Source organism: Hyla sarda, chromosome 11, assembly GCF_029499605.1.
Source record: "Hyla sarda isolate aHylSar1 chromosome 11, aHylSar1.hap1, whole genome shotgun sequence".
Lineage (NCBI taxonomy): Eukaryota > Metazoa > Chordata > Amphibia > Anura > Hylidae > Hyla > Hyla sarda.
The window spans coordinates 90475881-90498450 of NC_079199.1; the positions used below are offsets into that span (position 1 = coordinate 90475881).

Here is a 22570-nt window from a genome sequence, read left to right on the forward strand (position 1 = left end):
GCGTATTCGCCTACGGAAGAAGTTCCTTGGACTAGGTTAAGCAAAGCAGTCTCGGCAGAGGAGGCCCGGGCTGGCTCCTCAAAGACACTACGGACTTCAGCGAAGAAGGACTGGACTGTGGCTGTGGCAGGATCATTGCGGTCCCAGAGCGGTGTGGCCCAAGACAAGGCCTTTCCAGACAGAAGACTAACTACGAAAGCCACCTTAGACCGTTCTGTAGGAAATTGGTCCGACAACATCTACAAATGTAGGGAACATTGAGACAGGAAACCACGGCAGAGATTAGAGTCCCCATCAAATTTGTCCGGCAGAGACAAGCGGAGGCTAGGAGCGGCCACTCGCTGCGGAGGAGGTACAGGAGCTGGAGGAGGAGATGGTTGCTGTAACTGTGGCAGAAGTTCCTGTAGCATGGCGGTCAACTGTGACAGCTGCTGTCCTTGTTGGGCGATTTGTTGGGATTGCTGGGTGACCACCGTGGGTAGGTCAGCAAGACTTGGCAGCGGCACCTCAGCGGGATCCATGGCCGGATCTACTGTTATGATTCGGCAGGCTGGAGGTGGATCCTCTGTGTCAGAGAGGGATTGGCGAGGACCGTACCGGTGGACCGGTTCTAAGTCGCTACTGGTATTCACCAGAGCCCACCGCAAAGCGGGATGGTCTTGCTGCGGCGGTAGCAACCAGGTCGTATCCACCGGTAACGGCTCAACCTCTCTGACTGCTGAGACAGGCGCGGTACAGAAGGACAAGGCAAGAGCAAGGTCGGACGTAGCAGAAGGTCAGGGCAGGCAGCAAGGGTCGTAGTCAGGGGCAACAGCAGAAGGTCTGGAACACAGGCTTGGGACATACACAAAACGCTTTCACTGGCACAAGGCAACAAGATCCGGCAAAGCTGGGAAGGGGAAGTGAGGTTAAATAGGCGTGGAGCAGGTGGGAGCTAATTACACTGATTGGGCCAGGCACCAATTAGTGGTGCGCTGGCCCTTTAAATCTTAGAGAGCTGGCGCGCGCGCGCCCTAGAGAGTGGAGCCGCGCGTGCCCTAGAGAGCGGAGCCGCGCGTCAGGACGTGACAGCCGGGGACCGGGACAGGTGAGCAGACTGGGATGCGATCCACGAGCGGGCGCGTCCCGCTATGCGAATCGCATCCCCGCCGGTAGTGTCAGTGCAGCGCTCCCGGTCAGCGGGTCTGACCGGGGCGCTGCAGAGAGGAGAACGCTGCGAGCGCTCCGGGGAGGAGCAGGGACCTGGAGCGCTCGGCGTAACAGATATATAGGTTCCAGTCACCAACTTACATTAAAATCCAAAAAAAATACAATGGGTTACTAACCGCTTAGCAGTCCCTCATCATGGCCATGATGAAGGACTTTTAAGCAGTTCAAAACCAGTTGGAGTTTCGTTTTTCTTTTCTTGATTTTTTAATCCTCAGATTTTTTTTATTTTTATTTTTAAAGGATTTGGAATAAAGTTTTTGGATTTTAATGAAAGCTGGTGACAGGAAACTATTAATATTCTAATAAATGTTGAAGGCTGAAATATTTCCTTATCTGCCAGTTATATGGTATTGACTCTGGTACCATGTTCTAATTATGCTATGTCCTTCCTAGTACTACAATAGTATTTGGAGCTCGCCAACAGCTGGGGACTCAGATGCAGAGAGTGAAGGCTTGGGGAATACCATCCTATAACCGGAATGGGGGATGGGCCCTATTGAGCTCTCATTGTGCTTCTGTCTGGCCCCAGGTGACCATATTTGCTGTTCATCAAAGAACTTTTGTATCGTTCAATAGAGCTGTAACGAGAATCTATCCTTCAAGGTCCTACACGTATCCTCCATTGTATAATCTGCCCTCAAGGTCTTCAGAGGTCTACACTAGAAGATCAATAAAGAGATTACATTATTTTCATAAGCATGAAATCCCCAAAGGCCTGCCATTTCTACAGAAGTACTTGTTCTTGTCAACTGTGGGTTCTCCTGACCTATCTCTGTCTTCTTTAGTAAATTCTTGTATTTCCCATGAAGCATCAGTTCTTTTCAATGGTCACTGTCGTTTCATACAACAGCCATCTGTGTCAGTGTTTCCCAACCAGTGTGCCTCCAGTTGTTGCAAAACGATGACTCCCAGCATGCCCGGACAGCCAAAGGCTGTCCGGGCATGCTGGGAGTTGTAGTTTTGCAACAGGTAGAGGCACACCACTTGGAAAACACTGCTCCATCGCTTCAGTCACCCTATCACTGCTTCATCACTTCATTTGTCAAAAATGAAAAGCAAAAAAAAAGCTCTCAAGTCTTGCCCAATAGAGGTCTCTCTTCTCTGAAGATCAAAATACAGAAAGTGAGGCGGAGCTTAACATGTGCTCTGTGCAGGAGAGAAGAAAAGGGAAACTGATACTTGCAAAATATGTCCATTCTCGAGAGGATCGTCACTGTCCCTGACCAGTAAATCAAGACTCAGCAGCAGCTTCAGTGCTTAATGTAACCACTTCTTTGCTGTGCTGCTGCTGTATGTACTTAGTCTACTTAGTCTATTAGTCTTAGACTTAGTCTTTATCTATTCTACCTCTATCCTCCCTTTAGCCTACGGCAGTGTTTCCCAGGATGCCTCCAGCTGTTGCAAAACTACAACTCCCAGCGTCCGGGCATGCTGGGAGTTGTAGTTTCGCTACACATCTGTGCCCTACGATATGTGCCTCTGTAATGGGACTGCACTCCGGCATCCAAATGAAGATGTCACTATATAGCCGAGGCTTAACCCTTTAATGACCAAGCCCATTTTCACCTTAAGGACCAGGCCAATTTTATTTTTTTTCGTTTTTGTTTTTTCCTCCTCACCTTCTAAAATCCATAACTCTTTTATATTTCCATCTACAGACCTATATAAGGGCTTGTTTTTTGCGTGACCAATTGTACTTTGTAATGAAACCTCTCATTTTACCATAAAATGTACGGCAAACCCTAAAAAAAAAATTTAGGGTGGAAATTTAAATAAAAACCTACATTTTGCATATTTTAGAGGGGTTCGTTTTCACACTGTACAATTTATGGTAAAAATGACGTGTTCTTTATTCTGTGGGTCAATACGATTAAAATGATACCCATGGCTAGATACTTTTATATTTTTGTACTACTTAAAAAATATCTAAAACTTTTTGTACAGAATCAGTAATCTAAAATTGCCCTATTTTGACCACCTATAACTTTTTCATTTTTCCATATATAGGGCGGTATGAGGGCTCATTTTTTGCGCCGTCATCTGTACTCTATTTTAGATACCACATTTGCATATATAAAACTTTTAGATCATTTTTTATAAAAATTTTTTTTTATAAATTGTGCCAAAAAAGCTTCATTTTTGGACATTTTTTTATTTTTTACGTTTACGCCATTCACCGTATGGGATAATTAACATTATATTTTGATATTTCGGACATTTACGCACGTGGCGATACCAAATATGTTTATTTAAAAAAAACGTTACGCTTGGGGATAAAATGGGAAAAACGGACAATTTTCATTTTTATTGGGGGAGGGGATTTTTCACTTTTTTTAAACTTTTTATTTATACATTTTTCAAATTTTTTTTTTACACTTTTTATGTCCCCATAGGGGACTATCTATAGCAATCCTTTGATTGCTAATACTGTGCAGTGCTATGCAGAGGATATTGCACTGATCAGTATTATCGGTGATCTTCTGCTCTGGTCTGCTCGACCTCAGACCAGAGCAGAAGACCCCGAGAGACGACCGGAGCCAGGTGAGGGGACCTCCGGCCACCATTTCAGATGATCGGATCACCGCGGCAGCGCTGCGGCCGATCCGATCATCCAATCAAAGTACCGCAATACCGCAGATGCCGTGATCTGTATTGATCATGGCATCTAAGGGTTAATGGCGGACATCCGCGCAATTGCGGATGTCGGCCATTACGGCCATTTCTGGTGCGGGATGTCCCGCCAAACCAGGACGTACGTTTACGTCCGTGGTCGTTAAGGGGTTAAAGGGGTATTCCAGAAAAAAACTTTATATATATATATATATATATATATACATATATATGTGTATATATATATATATATATATATATATATATATATATATAATATCAACTGGCTCCAGAAAGTTTAACAGATTTGTAAATTACTTCTATTAAATAATCTCAATCATTCCTATAATTATCAGCTGCTGAAGTTTAGTTGTTCTTTTCTGTCTGGCAACAGTGCTCTCTGCTGACATCTCTGCTTGTCTCGGGAACTGCACAGAGTAGAAGAGGTTTGCTATGGGGATTTGCTTCTACTCTGGACAGTTCCCGAGACAGGTGTCATCAGAGAGCACTTAAACAGAAAAGAACAACTCAACTTCAGCAGCTCTACTAATAATGTGGCTTTAATTTTGCAGTGCAGAAGGGCATGTTATCTGTATTTATAAAATCCTTCTCCAGTGTAACCCCTGCCTTGTTGTGCTGCTGCTATTTATTTCATTTCTGCTCACATAGCACCTTGCAATGTCAGTACATTAGCAATCCCCTTCTCCCCCTTCCCAACATGTCATTTATAGTAGTGTACTGTGTAAGGTTAGGTTCACATTGCCATTGTGCTCCGCCATGTACTGGGTACGTTCAGCTCTTTTTTTGCGATGAACGGTCCAAAAATGCGTGGGAACACAACTGAGACCATATGGTCACAACCTGGTCCATCAGGATCCTCCATTAAACTCCCGTTACGATGGACTTGCCAACAGAGCTTCATATAGCAGAGCACGACGGCAATATGAATGAGCCCAAAATCATCTCCCAGCACAATGCCAGCCTGTTCAGTGCAGTTTTACCAGCATTACGTCATGGCATGAATGAGAGGAGTAGGTGCTTACCTGTTATTGGCCAGAGATGTAAGAAAAAGTCCTATGTGTGTTCTACTGGCAAACAACCCAGCTCTGGCCCTGCCCCCTCAAATGAATGAGAAATGGCTGTGCACTATGGAGGGGGCTCTTAGGGGCTCAATCAATGCATAAAGGGTCTATTCACATGGCAGAACTTCTGCTTGCAGAATCCGACTTCAAATTAAAGCCTATAGACTTCTATGGGATCCACACTCCCATTCAACCTTCTGAAATATCGCAAGCAGAATTTCAGAAGGTTGAATGGGAGTGCAAAATCCCATAGAAGTGTGGTGACCCACGGTGATGGTGGGACCACGGGGTATAGTGGTGTAGGTGGTGGGATCAGATGGTATTAACCCCTGGGGCAAGATGTTGTTAACCCCTAATGTTCGTGACGCCAGAGTGTTTTTTGGTACCGGAACCACACGAACCTTATCTCCACTATTCCAATGGCTAGTTAATGAAAGTAGAGTCCACAAACAGTTATGGTTTAACGGAAGCTTTACTGAGTTTAAGACAGATGGTATTATCTTCACAGCTAGGCTAGATTCCCAGAGAGGTGGCCAGGAACTCCGAAAACCTCGCAGCATGCTGGGACCAATTATACTTGCAGTAGACTTGAGACAACTATCCTGAGGCTTGACTATATGCAGGACTTGACTATTTGTAGTGACAGCAGACATAGACTTTTGACTTACTGGAATGACTGTAGCTTTATGGCCTTCCAGATGCTGGTCGCTGGTACTGAGACATCTGGTTCTCAGTAAAGGAAGAGAGTGAATTGTAATGGCCACCCCTTTATATAGTGGGGGGCTGGACTAAAGCCCATTGGTCAAGCTGCGGGTCATAGGTTAAGCTGGTGCTCTCTGGGTAACATCACGTGATAACATAACATGTGACATTCCACAGGTCCTTCAGACATCTCACAGGTCCTTTAGACTAGCTATAAGACACTGACTATAATCCTATGACATTAAATGACACTTATAATAACAGCAGGGGAGACACTGCAGGAGAGCCCCAGGTCACTGAGGGACTCAACCTGACAGGGCCTAAGGTTAGAACAGAACCACGTTCTGTACTGCGACACTGGGAAGTCTTTGGGCTTTAGTTTGATTTGGAATTCCGCCGTGTGAATAGACTCTAAGAGCACTAAATTCACCTTGTCCCTGCTATGAAGGGTTAAAGTTACAAAACTATGAAGGTTTTAAAAAATATTTGGAAATGAAAGGTACGCTTCAGTGTTTGCTTATGCTTTAGACATTTATTGACCAAATCTGTCAATTTCAATGGGACATGCCAACCATCTAATGTGTACTTTTCCCTGACAGATGATGGCTGAGCTGAGTCTCCATGTGTATAGAAGGATCAGGATCAGGTGTTCTGGGGAGAGGCCATCAATCATAGAAAAGCACTTTAACATAAAGTATCTAAACTTAAAGAAAGTTCCCTGCTATTTCTTATACATCATCAGGTTACAGTGAGTTGCTAGTTTAGTAGCTATTCTACACAACATGATCTCGGCCTTTATTGAGGTGCTTGTCCAAGAGGTGGGCCAAGGAATCCAAGATTTGTCCTGCACACACAGCTTTTATATCTTTTATGTCTTACTCAAAGTAGAAGTGTGTCCTTAGATCTAAACCAAAATGATAGATATTAAACAGGAGACTACAGCAGCACACTGTTAGCACAAAGATACAGATAAAACATGAAATGCTATATTGCTACAATGCAAAATGAAAAAATTAGGTACTTAGCTCACAATTTGGCAGCCAAACCTCATTTGGCCAGCACATACTGATACCAAAGTTGTGCTGGCCAACTTATCCTTGTTTGTGTTATACATATGGGGGAGGGGCTACCTCCATGTTGGTTCCTGCACCCCACCCATCTTATAGGGTGCTGGATGTTCCAGACCTTACAAGCCTGGTAACTGTTCACACAGAGGCATATTCACAGTGTAGGGTCCGTCCCAATGAGGTCACCTTATCGCGGTGGGATGGTCCAAACTATTTGGCCAAATGGTGAGCAAAGTACCTAATTTTTTTCATTTTTGCATTGTAGCAATATAGCATTTCATTTTTTTATCTGTATCCTTGTGCTAGCAGTGTGCTGCTGTATTCTCCTGTTTATAGATATATAAGAGATAGATAGATAAATTGATAGATATGAGATAGATAGATATGAGATAGATAGATAGATAAATATATATGAGAGATAGATAGAAAGATAGATAGATAGGGGACAGATAGATAGATATGAGATAAAGAGATAGCACACTGCTAGCACAAAGATATATATGAAATATGAAATGCTATATAGCTATAGTAAAAAATGTAGGTACCGTGCTTACCATTTGGCCAAATAGCATGCACCATACCACCAGCACCATGTGCTGGCCAACTTATCCTTTTTTTTTTTTTAGATAGATATAAGATAATTGGATAGAGAAATAGATAGATAGATAGATACAATGTAAATAAAAACGGCACAACCAATGTCCAGAAGAGAAGTGAAATGAGGGGTGCCCGCATAGCTGGAACCTGGGTCCGCCGGTTCCTCAATCCAGACAATAGCAAATATGATGCAGCACTCCACAAGTTGCAATAAAGGTGGTTTTATTCCATCATGTGCAAAGACAACGTTTCACCAGCCTCACACTTGAAAAAGCCAGCGTGAGGCTGGTGAAACGTTGTCTTTGCACATGATGGAATAAAACCACCTTTATTGCAACTTGTGGAGTGCTGCATCATATTTGCTATTGTCTAGATAGATAGATAGATATGAGATAGATAGATAGCTAGATAGATATGAGATAGATGGATATGAGATAGATAGATAGATAGATAGATAGATAGATATGAGATAGATGGATATGAGATAGATAGATAGATAGATATGAGATAGATAGATATCATATAGAGAGATGATGCATATGAGATAGATAGATAATAGATAGATATGAGATAGATAGATATGAGTATAACACTTACGTTTCAGAAAACAGGAACTCCGGTGGATGTGGATCCGCTGGACCTGTGTGGCAGATGACTCGGACTGTACCAGGAAGCGGAGTCTAAGGTGCCGCTGGCTTTCACCAGAGCCCAACGCAAAGCGGGATGGACTTGCTGCGGCAGGTGGCACCCAGGTCGCTAGTACAGTAGCATAGTCAGGTCACGGAGCTAAGGATCAGATACACGGCAAGGCAATAACGGGAATGCTTTCTCTCCGGCTCAAGGCAACAAAGATCTGCAGCAGCAGGTAACGGGACCATGCGCTCACGGCCAGCGTGTGTGGCCAGAGGGCATAATGTAACAATAAGATAGATAGATGATAGATAGATAGATAGATAGATAGATAGGAGATAGATAGATATGAGATAGATAGATATGAGATAGATATGAGATAGATAGGATAGATACATAGATACATACATAGTTGTGAGATAGATAGATAGATAGATAGATAGATAGGAGATAGATAGATAGATATGAGATAGATAGATATGAGATAGATATGAGATAGATAGGATAGATAGATACATAGATACATACATAGTTGTGAGATAGATAGATAGATAGATAGATAGATAGATAGGAGATAGATAGATATGAGATAGACAGATATATGATACAGTTAGATACTGTAGATATAAGATAGTTAGATAAAATTAAACATGTCACCCATAGTATACAAAATGTGTTGGATGATCAGTTATTATGGTTTATTATACATCCATAAATATATTTACATATTTTTCAGTGTTTTTGTTTCTTTTGCACTCTTTTTTTTTTTTTGTCGTACATTTTAGACATGATGGCGGCCCCCTACACATATAGTGATATTTTAACCTCCGGGGACTGAGAACAACTTATTATTCATTGCAGGGAAATGTCATTATTTTCTAATCCATCCTGAAGAAGTCATTGCAGTGACAGACAATAGCCTGGGCATGACATGAGCAGTATGAGGCTGAATGTGGACGTCTGCAGGACACTTAAGCTCCCTGGGGAGATTCCCCATAGGATTTGCGTTATGTACTTAAGGTCTTAACACGACCAGGCCTTGTAAAGATCTCTTAATGAATTTCTGCTTAGCCGACAAGTCTCCTAGTAAAGCTCTTTATGTAGATGCAAAGAGGAAGCCATTGTCATTCATTGTGGCATCAGTAATGGATCTCACATAGGACCGCCATGCTATGTTACTGTGTTCAAAAACTAATGTAATGAGCCTATAATTCTGATATATGATGGATCTTTATTCTGCCTTATAAAGGTCCTTTATTCATTCTCTTACTGAACATATAATTTATTGTCATGTTAAAGTTAAAATAAAGTTAAAGGGGTTCTCTGCTTTGTACAATCTATTATTAGGGGAATTCCATGACAACAGGCATATTATTATGTTCATCGTTTCCCTGCAGCGCCTCCACAGGGGAAATTAGACATTGCACAGTGCTCATTAAAATCACTGAGTTGTCAGTGAAATGCGGGACAGGACCTTAAAGGGGTATTCCAGGCAAAAACTTTTTTTTTTATATATCAACTGGCTCCGGAAAGTTAAACAGATTTGTAAATTACTTCTATTAAAAAAATCTTAATCCTTTCAATAGTTATTAGCTTCTGAAGTTTTCTGTCTAACTGCTCAATGATGATGTCACGTCCCGGGAGCTGTACATGATGGGAGAATATCCCCATAGCAGCTGGACAGCTCCCGGGACGTGAGTCATCAGAAAGCAGTTAGACAGAAAACAGCAACTCAACTTCAGAAGCTAATAACTATTGGAAGGATTAAGATTTTTTAATAGAAGTAATTTACAAATCTGTTTAACTTTCCGGAGCCAGTTGAGATATATATATATATATATATATATATATATATATATATATATAAAAAAAAAATTTTGGCCTGGAATACCCCTTTAAGAGAGAGAAACCCTCTATGTATCCATTCTCTTAGACAAGCTAATAGAAAAGGGCCCATAGGAGAGTGCCCCCCCCCCTTTATTCATTTTCTTAAAAGGTATTTAAAAAGGACATGTGGCCAACCCCCCAAAAAATTACTTTTATTAAAGAGGTACTCTGGTGGGAATTTTTTTTTTTTAAATCAATTGGCACCATATACATATAGATATAGAGATACATATACATATAGAGATTTGTAAATTCCTTAAAGCCTTCCAGTACTTATCAGCTGCTGTATGCTCCAAAGGAAGTTGTATAGTTCTTTCCAGTCGGACCACAGTGCTCTCTGCCGTCACCTCTGTCCATGTCAGGAACTGTCCAGAACAGGAGAGGTTTGCTATGGGGATTTGCCCCTGCTCTGGACAGTTCCTGACATGGACAGAGGTGTCAGCAGAGAGCACTGTGGTCAGACAGAAAAGAACTATACAACTTCCTGTAAAGCATACAGCAGCTGATAATTACTGTAAGGTTTAAGATTTTTTAATTATAAGTAATTTACAAATCTGTATACTTTTCTATTACTAATACACCCCCCCTAACTAATTAGTTAAAATTAGGTCCCACCCATCTGACTGATTTCCTATAAACCCACATATCTCTGGAACAGAAGGACATATGAAGTAATGGTAAAAAGGTGTTTGATCAGTGCACTCAAAGGTATTTATTGATAATGCAATCTTATATTTTTGAAACATTTTTTTTACACCAACCACTACATATCTAGGTAGAGATCCTGTAACATAGGTTACTATAGTACAGTGGTCTCCAAACTATGGACCTCCAGCTTTTGCTAAATTGCTAAGCTAAAAAATAAAGTTCACGCCCATCTGACCGATTCCCTTAGTTGTCAGACAAACAATAAACCCTCATATGTCAGGAACAGGACGGTGTATCAAGAAACTGTAAAAATTGTGTGATCAGGGAATTCCGCAGGAATATTCTGCTCTGAAATTCCGCTATAGCAGAGTCCCATTGACTTCAATGGGATTCTGCTGCACTGTGCACATGGTGGGATTTCCCGATTCTGGCGTCCACAGAAAGAATAGACATGTTGATTCTTTCTGTGGATTCCGCATGAAATTGCATTGCCGTGCAGGAGAGGGCTCATTTCCATGCGATCCTAGTGCCTGCCGGAACATTTAAATGTGTGGAATGTCTGTCTGTGTTTTTTCGGGGAAGACAGTCCTCACATTTTCGGGCATGTGAACATGGCTTTAAGCTGCTGGAGGATAAGCAGTGCCATGTGTGTTAGGCGGCCTCCTAAAATACCATTTATGTCCTGGGATGTCCAACGACAATCTCAATTCACCTTTTGATGATTTTTACTTAACTGAGCACTGTCATTAAACATGTTTTATTTTAGTTTTTCTGCTGTATACTTCTGGCCACCAGGGGTCTCCCTTCTTGTCCAAAACACATTTCGTCTGGTCAAAATCTCAGATTCTGGTCTCCTGCTTGTAATGGCAGGAGACCAAACTCAGGAAGTGTTTCTCTGCACTGAGCTTGATTGACATCTGCACAGACTAAAAGCTGAACAGACTAAAAGCTGCACAGACTGAAAGCTGCAAAGAGCCTCACTGAAAAAAGCACAGACTGAAAGCTGCTACACAGAGCTTGAGGTCTTCTATTCATAAAAGCACTGCAACCATGTGAGGGCAGAAATGGTCCCCCAGCAGGCTTCAGTGATGTCATGCCTGCTGGGAAACGCCCACTTTCTCCTGCTGGGAGATTGCACTATGTGAGCAAGAAGAAAGGTAAGATACACAGCTTTTTAAAGCTCTGACATTTTTTTAAGGGTGGTAGGAGTGTTAGGAGTAGTAAGGAAACATAGCCTGAGTAAGTTTAGAAAAGTTAATTTGGTGACAGGTACTCTTTAAAAGTATATGTAACAAACCAGCACACTCTTAATTCATATAGGGTGGCAGCATTTTATTATTAATATAGTAATTGAATGAAAATAAAACAATTTACAGTAAAGGTGTAATCAGAACAATTGTGTGAACGTTATTTCCTTAAAATGTAATCTAACAATTAAAGAGATTTTTCCACCCAAATGTATATATATATATATATAAATTGTATTAATAGTACAGTAGGAGACTGAGAATGGCAGAGTTTGGGTATTGCTAAATATACTTAACCCTTCCTTTACATTTCTTCAGAAGCAATTCACCCTTGATCTGAAGGACAGTGATTTCTGAGACGCAACCTCCTATTGAGGCAATTGCCAGTGTATCCATAGTCATGTTTGCTATGTTTGGCGTATGTGGCAGTGAAGCACATGTTGAATCTTTAGGGCCACATTGACCGGATGAATGCCAAAGATGGGTCTTTTTGGCATGCACCAGGCTAGTATCTGTCAGCATACCTTTTGTTTATCTAATGAAGAGAGTTGTCAATGCTATCAAAGCATATTCCACCCTTTAATTTTTTTTTATGAGAGCCTATAGGTGACATATATATACAGCGGTTTACATACAGAGGTATATGTGGGGAGATAATTCTGACATTTACCTATAAATGAAGCCTCAAATTCTATGTCACAGCTCAGGATGTTGTTAAATTAAGTCATGTTCACCTTACCGATCCCATGCTGTCGCTGTTCTGACACTTTCCAGGTCCTCCACTGGTCTTTACTTCCTGATCCCTCTTTATATGAACTATGACTGACTGTGTCAGATCCCTGATAGCTATTTATGACAGCAACATTGTTCTTAAAGGGGTGGTCCAGTGGTGAAAAACTTATCCCCTATCCTAAAGATGGGGGATAAGTTTGAGATCGCGGGGGGTCCGACCGCTGGGGCCCCCTGCGATCTCACTGTATGGGGGCCAGGCTCTCCGGACAGATAGCGGGTGTCGACCTCCGCACGAAGCGGCAGCCGACACGCCCCCTCAATACATCTCTATGGCAGAGCCGGAGATTGCCGAAGGCAGCGCTTCGGCTCTGCCATAGAGTTGTATTGAGGGGGCGTGTCGGCCGATGCTTCGTGCGGAGGTCGACACGCCCCCTTCCCGCGGGCTGTCGGGGCTCCGTACAGGAGATCGCAGGGGGCCCCAGCAGTCGGACCCCCCGCAATCTCAAACTTATCCCTTATCCTTAGGATAGGGGATAAGTTGTTCACCACTGGGTTCACCACTGGACTACTCCTTTAAGTGCTTATACCACCTGTTTCTCTACAGCATTGCATCTAGTGGCTTGAAAAATGCCCAAATAACTGGCTTAAATGGCATATATTATATTTAGACTGTGGATTGTGGATAATTTTTTTTGAAGAAGTACTCCAGTGGAAAACATTTTTTTAAATCAACTGGTGCCAAAAAGTTAAACAGATTTGTAAAATAGACGAGATATAGAATAGTGGACGGCACTCACCCAGGTAGAAGCTTCAGTATATTTATTAAACAAACAGAGCGGTCTAACGAAGTACAGAAGTACGACACAGCTGTTACCTGCACGCTCAGGTCCTTGGCGTTCCTGTCTGTTCTCCTGTCTGACACCGCCACTCTGTTTGTTTAAGAAAGAATATACTGAAGCTTCTCCCTGGGTGAGTGCCATCCACTATTCTATATCTCGTCTATTTTGGATTTATCTGATGTTTCTGGACTGAGCACCATATGGATTTACTTTGCTTCACATACACACCTGTGGCTGTTTACTTGCCGTAGATTCAGCAGTGCCGGATCCTTTGTCTTTGGTCTGTTAGATTTATAAATTACTTCTATTTAAAAATCTTAATCCTTCCAGTACTATAAGTACTGTTTCTGTTTTAATTTATTTTCAGTTTGACCACAGTGCTCTCTTCTGACATCTCTGTCCATGTCAGGAACTGTCCAGAGCAGGACCAAATCCACATAGCAAATCTCTCCTGCTCTGGACAGTTCCTGACATGGACAGAGGTGTCAGCAGAGAGCACTGTGGTCAGACGGAAAATAAATTCAAAAAGAAAAGAACTTCCTCTGTAGCATACAGCATCTGAGAAGTACTGGAAGGATTAAGATTTAAAGGGGTACTCCGATTCTTAGCATTTGGAACAAACTGTTCCGAACGCTGGAGTCAGCGCCGTGAGCTCGTGATATCATAGCCCCGCCTTCTCTTGATGTCACGCTCCGCTCCCTCAATGCAAGTCTATGGTAGGGGGCGTGACGGCTGTCACGCCCCCTCCCATAGACTTGCATTGAGGGAGAGGAGTGTGACGTCATGAGGGGGTGGGACTATGACATCACAAGCTCCCGGAGCCAGCTCCAGCGTTCAAACAGTTTGTTCCAAACTCTGAGCAGTGGAGTACCCCTTTAAGTAATTTAAGTAAGTAATTTACAAATCTGTTTAACTTTCTGGCACCAGTTGATTTAAAAAACAAAATTATTCCACCAGAGTACCCTTTTAAGCAACAAACCTTTTGAGTGTTGGATCTTCGTTTATTCTACTGTCCTAAGTGTCAAGAATTCCATTTACAATGGCGCCATGACCACAAGACAGACCTTTTTTTTGATGGATCCAAATGGACACTGACAAACCCTCCTGGCACCATTCTTGGCCAAAATCCTAGAAAGCTTCACTGAACCCCTCAATGATACTGTGAACAGAACCTTAGCAGTAGTCACACCATGCCATTCCCCATCTCAACTTGTACTATCAATCACACTGATAATCTTCTTTTACACTGAAATGGACCAACAATAAAGTCCCCATCCACTCCATCATATTCTAAAGCCCTCCAATTAATGATATTTCCAATGTGTCCTTCCTCCTGATGAAAATAACCCTTGACCTCCTGTGGGTTCAGCACTCTGTCCCACACATGGACATCTGTGAGCTCCCCCACATCTAACTTTGGTTTACCACCAAGGAAAATTTGTCCTGGTCCAATAAAAATTCTAGGATCGATGTACGTCCTTCCTACTTTCTCAAACTCTTTCTTCTCAGTTATCTTCCCATTGACCCAGAGCACCATCTCAGCATTAGGAGAATCCCAACTCAAACAGATACTTCTCCTTGGCCTTGTGTCATCGGTTGGAAAACTAACATCAACTCTTCGTCCTTCCACCCAGATAAGACCAGTGTTGGCATCTGAACCTCCACCAAGAATGATGAAGAAATAGTCATACCGGAGTTCACTCAGCATACTAAACATGATGCTCTCCGTCATATTGGTGCAAGAACGCAGACAGACGGTGAACTTGGAAAGATGGCCGCCGCGCCTTTCATACGTGAGTTCTGCAGGGAAAGTGTAGTTCTTGGAGAAAATTAATGACTTGCAAGCCATATCTGTATGGGAACAAGTAAATTATCACTGTTGATACAAGGCATTGTATTTATCAGCACTATGACCCAAAATATTAGCTTTCATCAAGGCATTCCTTCACTTTAGGGGTATTTAGGTGGGTTTCTGTGGTACCCTTAAATGGGCACTCTCATTAATACAAATTTTTGCTATTGCACTCCTTATGGTAATTGGTAAATAAAAAAATATTTCTAATGTTCTTTGTTTAAAAAAATTATGTTTTATTTGTGTTTAAAAAAAGCTGCCACTAGGTGTCTTCCTACTTCACCAGAGCACATCCCCCCTCCCCACCCCTATCTCTTGCACAGACTTTGGACTCCTGCTGGCCTGGCAGAAGTCCAAAATCGGGAAATGCAATCTGGATTGCTGAGGGGGGGGGGGGGTTTGGGGGGGTGCCGCCTTAGCCAATCATAGGTCATCTCACACTGAACTGCTCTGGGCTGTGTGTAGCGAGTGAGGAAGTTCTCCCCTGTATGGCTTCAGATGATGTCACGCCTGCTGGGGAACGCCCCTTAACGGTCTGTGAATCTGACTGAGACTGAGCAGAAAATACAGAGCAATATCAATGTAGAAAAATAAAAAAAATAAAGGCAGGGAGTGGTTTATCATGATGGGAGGAGTGAACTGGGAGGATTATAAATTTAACAGGATCCTGAGAGGTACTCTTTAAAGGGGTACTCCGATGGAAAACTTTTTTTTTTTTTTAAATCAACTGGTGCCAGAAAGTTAAACAGATTTGTAAATTACTTCTATTAACAAGTCTTAATCCTTCCAGTACTTATTAGCGGCTGTATGCTCCAGAGGAAATTATTTTCTTTTGGGATTTCTTTTCTGTCACAACCACAGTGCTTTCTGCTGACACCTCTGTCCATGTCAGAAACTGTCCAGAGCAGGAGAGATTTTCTATGGGGATTTGCTCCTGCTCTGGACAGTTCCTGACATGGAAAGAGGTGTCAGCAGAGAGCAATGTGGTCAGACAGAAATTCAAAAAGAAAAGAACTTTCTCTGTAGTATACAGCAGCAGATAAGTACTGGAAGAATTAAGATTTTTAAATAGAAATTATTTACTTTTCTGTTTAACTTTCTGGTACCAGTTGATTTAAAAAAAATAGTTTTCCACTGGAGTACCCCTTTAAGTATAGCTCAGGTTGCACCCAATACCTGTTACTTCAGTGGTCTCAAACTGTGGACCTCCAGATGTTGCAAAACTTCAACTCCCAGCCGCTGGCTGTCCGGGCATGCTGGGAGTTGAAGTTTTGCAACATCTGAAGGGCCACCGTTTGAGAACACTATGTTACATGCTTACCCTTTCTATGCTACAGCACCATCTCTTGAGAATCCCAGCCTGCCGGCAGCGGGGACAGAGAGTGCTCATGGTCAGCGTGTCTGGCTGGAGTGCTGACGTTACACTGTGATTGGCTGATTGGCTGTGATTCAGTGTGTGATGGGCTGTGATTGGCTTAGACTGCACTTCCTCCCTCAGCTCTGTGCACTGAACTCCACAGTGTGTTAGCTCTGCCCAGCAGCTGCAAAAGGAGCAGAAATATCCTGCACAATTATTAAGCACAATATTCAACACAAGATTCAGCATAACACTAGCACTATGCACGGAAGGCATCATGACTCAACAATCTAGCGCAGCTCAAAGGGAAAGAAAGCTAAAATATTGAGCTCCATACACTCTATACACTGTGATGAGCTAAGGCCCCACCTGCATATCCCTACTTTTGTCTCTGCCAGGCTGCTGCAGGAGACAATCTGCTAGCAGGACTGCAGACAGGACCAGAAGGTGGATCCCTGGTGGCCAACCTTATAGGGGTTAATTTAACAAATAAAGTTAAAAAAAAAAAGTTATTTAAATAGGCTATATTATATAAAATTTGATTGATGGTGACAGGTACAATTTAAGTAAGATAGCGATGTACACCTACCTGTCTGACCCAAGATGCCAGAAAAACAGAAAAATGATCATCGTCTCCATTTTCTACAAATAAAGAAATTAAATTGCAGCATAAAAATTATGTATGCATCTATTACTTGAGATGTGATGTATATTTCCAATATTTCACACCTTTGTGAGTACACTGTAATATCAAAGTATAATGAACTAAAACAATATTGTGTTTTAAAAAATATATAAAACGTACATAAAAAAAATTGGTGCTTATTTTTGAACTAATTTGCTAAAAATATTTTTCAGTCATTTCCTATGGCTTAATAGCCATCAAAGGGGTATTCCGCTGCTAGACATCTTATCAGCTATCCAAAGGATAGGGGATAAGATGCCTGATATCTGGGTCCCGCTGCTGGGGCCCCTGTGATCTCTTGCAGTACCTGGTGTTCTAAACAAACGCCGGGTTCCTGCATCAGTGGCCGTGATGTAACGACCAAGCCCCTTGTAATGTGACGCCACGCTTCCTCCATTCATGTCTGTGGGAAGGGGGCGCATCGGCTGACATGTCCCCTCCCATATACATGAATAGAGGGGGCGTGGCCGTGATGTCACGGCCTCAGGCTCCTAGCGTTTTGAACAAATTGTCCAGAACTTGAGTACCCCTTTAAAGGGGTTGTCTGCTGCCCTGCCTTCCAGAGCTCCGCTCGCAGCGTCCGGAAGTTCATTACTCTGAACGCTGTGTGCGGGCTTCCGTGTTCGAGGCTGCTGTCACGCTCCCTTCCCATAGACTTTCGTTGAGGGGGCGGGCGTGACGTCACTAGGGGGCGGCCTCGAACACGGAAGCCCGCACACAGCGTTCGGAGTAATGAACTTCCGGACGCTGCGAGCGGAGCTCCAGAAGGCAGGGCAGCGGACTACCCCTTTAATGGTTCAGAGTTTTCTCTGATCCGTGGAGTGGCCTACTGGTAAACAAGATCTTTTTATATATTTAGCCACAAAGTATTGACCTGGTGGAATTAAAGATGAATATGACGCTCCTTATGTTTGCATGGGACTAGTCCTGGTTGGGTGTTGAGAGGCCCTGGAAGAAATCTAAAGCAATGATTTATATTCATATTAGGCTTCAGAATTTTCAAGACAATTGCTTCCTAATTCATTACGATTTAGTTTGGGGTTTAGTAATTTATTTTTGGGATAAAAATAAATAAATAAAAAAAAGAAAGAAAGAAAAAGAAACATGCAGTTGTTGAGATAATCCCAGGATGGAGGCATGGAGTAGAGGGAAAAGCTTCCTGTTACCTAATACTCTTAACACTCCCCTCAAATAACACCCGTCACAGCTGTCATAATATCTAAAGGAATCTTAAGAACCCAAGATAGTAAGACTATATAACAAAGTAACAAAATGAGAGCAGAAACTCTCTTGCTGATACGTCGGCTCCATTCCATCACCACAATCCACAAGGCTTGTTTTGCTATGTTTGCTTAGAAGATAGCAGCCCCATTAGGCGCTATGGATTTCACTGTAAGGCTACGTTTCCACTTGGTTTTCTTTCTGGCAGTTTTTGGACATCTGCCACTGCAGTTTTTGAGCCAAAGTCAGAAGTGGATCCATAAGGGAGGAGAAGTGTAAGTCCATCCATTATATGTCCTATTCCTCTTGAATACACTTCTGGCTTTGGCTCAAAAACTGCAGTGGCAGATGTCCAAAAACTGCCAGAAAAAAAAACAAGTGGAAACCTAGCCTAAGGGAGGAGAAGTGTCAGTCCTTCCTTTATATGTCCTATTCCTTTTGAATTGGCTTTGGCTAAAAAACTGCAGCGGCAGTTTTCCAAAAATGGCCAGAAAAAAAAAAAAAAGCAAGCGGACACTTAGCCTAATAGTTTTTTTTAGAATGAAATAAAGAATTTCCTAGCTGATCAGTAGGGGTCTAACTACAGGAACCCCCAGCAATCCCAAGAGCAGAGGTAAATTGCCCCCTGAATAAATGAAGCAGATATGCACCGCCAATACTCCATTGATACTAGAGATACCTGAACGATCTCTAGATACCAATCCTTTATGTATTAAAATATGGACTTGCCCACTAGGGCATTAGATTTCCTCTGATGGGCCCAGCCTCTACAACATTGGGTCCATAATATAACATAACTACACAGATCCAAGAGAAGTCAACCCTACTTGGATCACTTACCACAGGAATCTATTTCTTGTCATGTAATCTATTTATCCGATTTGTTCTGGATGAGCCCTAAGAATATTTTTATTCCTGAAAGGTCCATAGAAAACCAGTTTAATGTTGTCTTAAAATCAGGGTTGCAGAAAGAACATGGACATACTTTATTAGTAATGCTTGATGACTGGACATCCAGACCTCTAGGTCTTTTGTTTTTGATATGTAAATACTCTATATACTCAAGTATAAGCCGAGTTTTTCTCGGCTTATACTTGACTGAACTGTCAATCCCTTCTTCAGTGGTCTTCAACCTGCGGACCTCCAGATGTTGCAAAACTACAACTCCCAGCATGCCCGGACAGCCATCGGCTGTTGTAATTGTAGTTTTGAAACATCTGGAGGTCCGCAGGTTGAAGACCACTGTGGCCTTCGTCATCATCCAGACCCCCCTTTATTTTTACACTCGGTGGGAAGTAAGGGTGAGCTGGTCCAGGCCATCTATGCTGCAGGGACCGTCCGGTGGGGAGGGTTAGTCGTTCTGTGCTGTCCTTTTCTCTGCTCCCGGCCGGCCGGCTAGTGACCTTGCCTTGACGACAATGCACAGGGACGTCCGTACGCAGCAGACGTACCTGCGCATGAACGTCCCTGTGCGTCATCGTCAAGGCAACGTCACTAGTCTGGGGCAGGCCCGGAGCGCGGAGAAGAGGGCCTCCCGGTGAAAATGGAAAACTCAGAACGACTAACCCTCCCCACCAGACGGTCCCTGCAGCATAGATGGCCCGGACCAGCTCACCCTTCCTTCCCACCGTGGGGAGGTGAGTACAAAACTTAAAGGGGGGGTCTGGATGATGACAAAGGCCGCAGTGGTCTTGTACCTGCGGATCTCCAGATGTTTCAAAACTTCAACCCCCAGCATGCCCGGACAGCCGATGGCTGTCCAGGCATGCTGGGAGTTATATTTTTGCAACATCTGGAAGTCCGCAGGTTGAAGGCCACTGATGAAAGGATTGACAGGCGATGATGATGAAGGGGGGGAATGATGACGGGGGTCTGGATGATGACAGGGGGGGGGGATGATGACGGGGTGATGACGGGGGTCTGGATGATGACATGGGGGGGATGATGTATTTCCCACCCTAGGCTTATAGTCGAGTCAATGACTTTTCCTGGGTTTTTGGGGTGAAATTAGGGGACTCGGCTTATATTGGGGTCGGCTTATACTCGAGTATATACGGTAACATAATCTGCAGAGTTGTACATCCAGTAGATCTAAAGGGGTAGTCCTCCCAAAAACATCTTCACCCCCTCCCCATCCAAAAGATAGGGGATAATATGTCGGATCACGGGGGTCCTGCCGCTGGGGACCCCGTGATCTCCGGGCCAGCAGAAATTTCCAACATGGCAGATTATTATCTTCTAATAAGAGGTCAGCCATCAGTTGGTTAAAACAATCATTCTTTGTTAAATATTACCAGGAGAATGATCATTTGGTTTTCAGGGGAAATCCTGAAAGTCCGAGAGACGTGACCTCTGAAGAGAAGCTGTTCAAACCAGACAAACCTGTCCTTTGACGACAAGGAGGTTACCCCTGACAGATGGCCAAGCTAACAAACCTTCTATTCATATGCAGACAGGTTACCCTTAGATAAGCATGAATATCATGTTCCTTTCCAATTTGGTGCCTTCATATTTTAGTGCCTTAGCCCACCCTGTTTTACCATACATCCAGTGGGAACGTACCTGAAAAATATGGGAAGAAGTTCTCTCTTGCGCTGCTCACCAGTGTAGTCCTGATGGGCACTATGATGTGGTTCTTTGTGTATGGCAATGTAGACGTTGTATGAAGAAAGATTTACGGATTATTTATTTAAGGTGTCATGTTTATTTTATTGAGAACAGTCACACCTTTCGTAAAGTATATGGGGTTTATGTGCAAGAGGCACATACTTCTGTTATGTATCAAAAACCCGAATAAATAACATAAAATGAAGAACATGATCACTGGTACTGACTGCCCGATCTTGATTGTTATTGCTGATGTAGGCTTTAAGGGGTACTCCGGTGGAAAACAAATGTTTTCAGATCAAGTTCTACAGAGTTGTAAATTATTTTTATTTAAAAATCCTTCCAGTACTTATCAGCTGCTGTATGCTCCAGAAGAAGTTGTGTCATTATTTTCTGTCTGACCACAGTGCTCTCTGCTGACACCTCTATCTGTGTCAGGAACTGTTCAGCGTAAGAGCAAATCCCCATAGCAAACCTCTCCTGCTCTGGACAGTTCCTGACATGGACAAAGGTGTCAGCATAGAGCACTGTGGTCATATTGGAAAAAACACACAACTTCCTCTGTAGTATACAGCAGCTGATAAGTTCTGGAAGGATTAAGATATTTAAATAGAAGACATTTACAAATCTGTAGAACTTTTTGGCACCAGATGATTTAAAAATGTGGTGAGCCAAGGGTGTTAGGTGAGGTGTAAGGGGCAGATGGTGTTGCCCAGGGGTAGATGGTATTAACCCCTTTGTGTTTGTGATGCCAGGGCGTGGTTTGCCTATGTAACCACCCGAAGGTAGAACTGCTAGTACTAGGTTAGGCAGGGAAAAATAATAGTCCAAGGCCAGGTTAAGGTAACTTTTACTGAGGTAGACAGATGGTACAGTCTATACAGTTCGGCCAGGATCCCAGAGAAGTGACCAGTAACACAGGGGACCTCGCAGCTTGCTGGGACTTGCAGTGACTGGAGTGACTATAGGTGCAGGTAACACTGACTACAACTGACTTGACATGACTGAAGATGATGACAGCAGACAAAGATGACGTGACTTACTGACTTGTGGGCTGCAAATTAGGTTGAGGCCTCCAGATGTGCTGGACACTGACCCTGAGACGTCTGGACTGGACTTGACCTCAGTAGAAAGTGAAACACAAGAGAGAGATTGTAGTACCTCCCCCTCTTATAAAGGGGGGCTAAGCAAGGAGCCCATAGGCCAACTACGGGTCACCTGGTGCTTTCTGGGTAACAAACATATGACTTAAAAAGGTGACAAACATTATCATGTGACTAAAAATCATGTGGCCCACTTCAAAGGTCCTTTGCACTTAATATACAACCTATTCACTGTTACGCCGAGCGCTCCGGGTCCCTGCTCCTCTCCTCGCGGCGTTCTCCTCTCTGCAGCGCCCCGGTCAGACCCGCTGACCGGGAGCGCTGCACTGACACTGCCGGCGGGGATGCGATTCGCATAGCGGGACGCGCCCGCTCGCGAATCGCATCCCAAGCTACTTACCTGTCCCGGTCCCTGGCTGTCACGTCCTGGCGCACGCGGCTCCGCTCTCTAGGGCGCACGCGCCAGCTCTCTAAGATTTAAAGGGCCAGTGCACC

General features: G+C 43.2%; 2 protein-coding genes across 2 annotated transcripts in view; both read right to left on the reverse strand.

The window, feature by feature from the left end:
• LOC130295910 (SH2 domain-containing adapter protein D-like) overlaps positions 1–22570 on the reverse strand; it is a 69868-nt gene that overhangs the window by 46505 nt on the left and 793 nt on the right. The window lies entirely within an intron of this gene.
• LOC130295912 (C-reactive protein-like) lies at positions 14107–17069 on the reverse strand. Its single transcript, XM_056547237.1, has 2 exons — positions 17049–17069; positions 14107–15101 (listed from the first exon to the last, which is right to left on the reverse strand). Exon 2 carries the CDS (start codon positions 15097–15099, stop codon positions 14473–14475), a length of 627 nt encoding a protein of 208 aa, XP_056403212.1. The 5' UTR covers positions 15100–15101; positions 17049–17069; the 3' UTR covers positions 14107–14472.

Coding starts and splice junctions, on each gene's coding strand:
- LOC130295912 (XM_056547237.1), bottom strand. CDS start 15,099: ATGGCTTGCAAGTCATTAATTTTCTCCAAGAACTACACTTTCCCTGCA.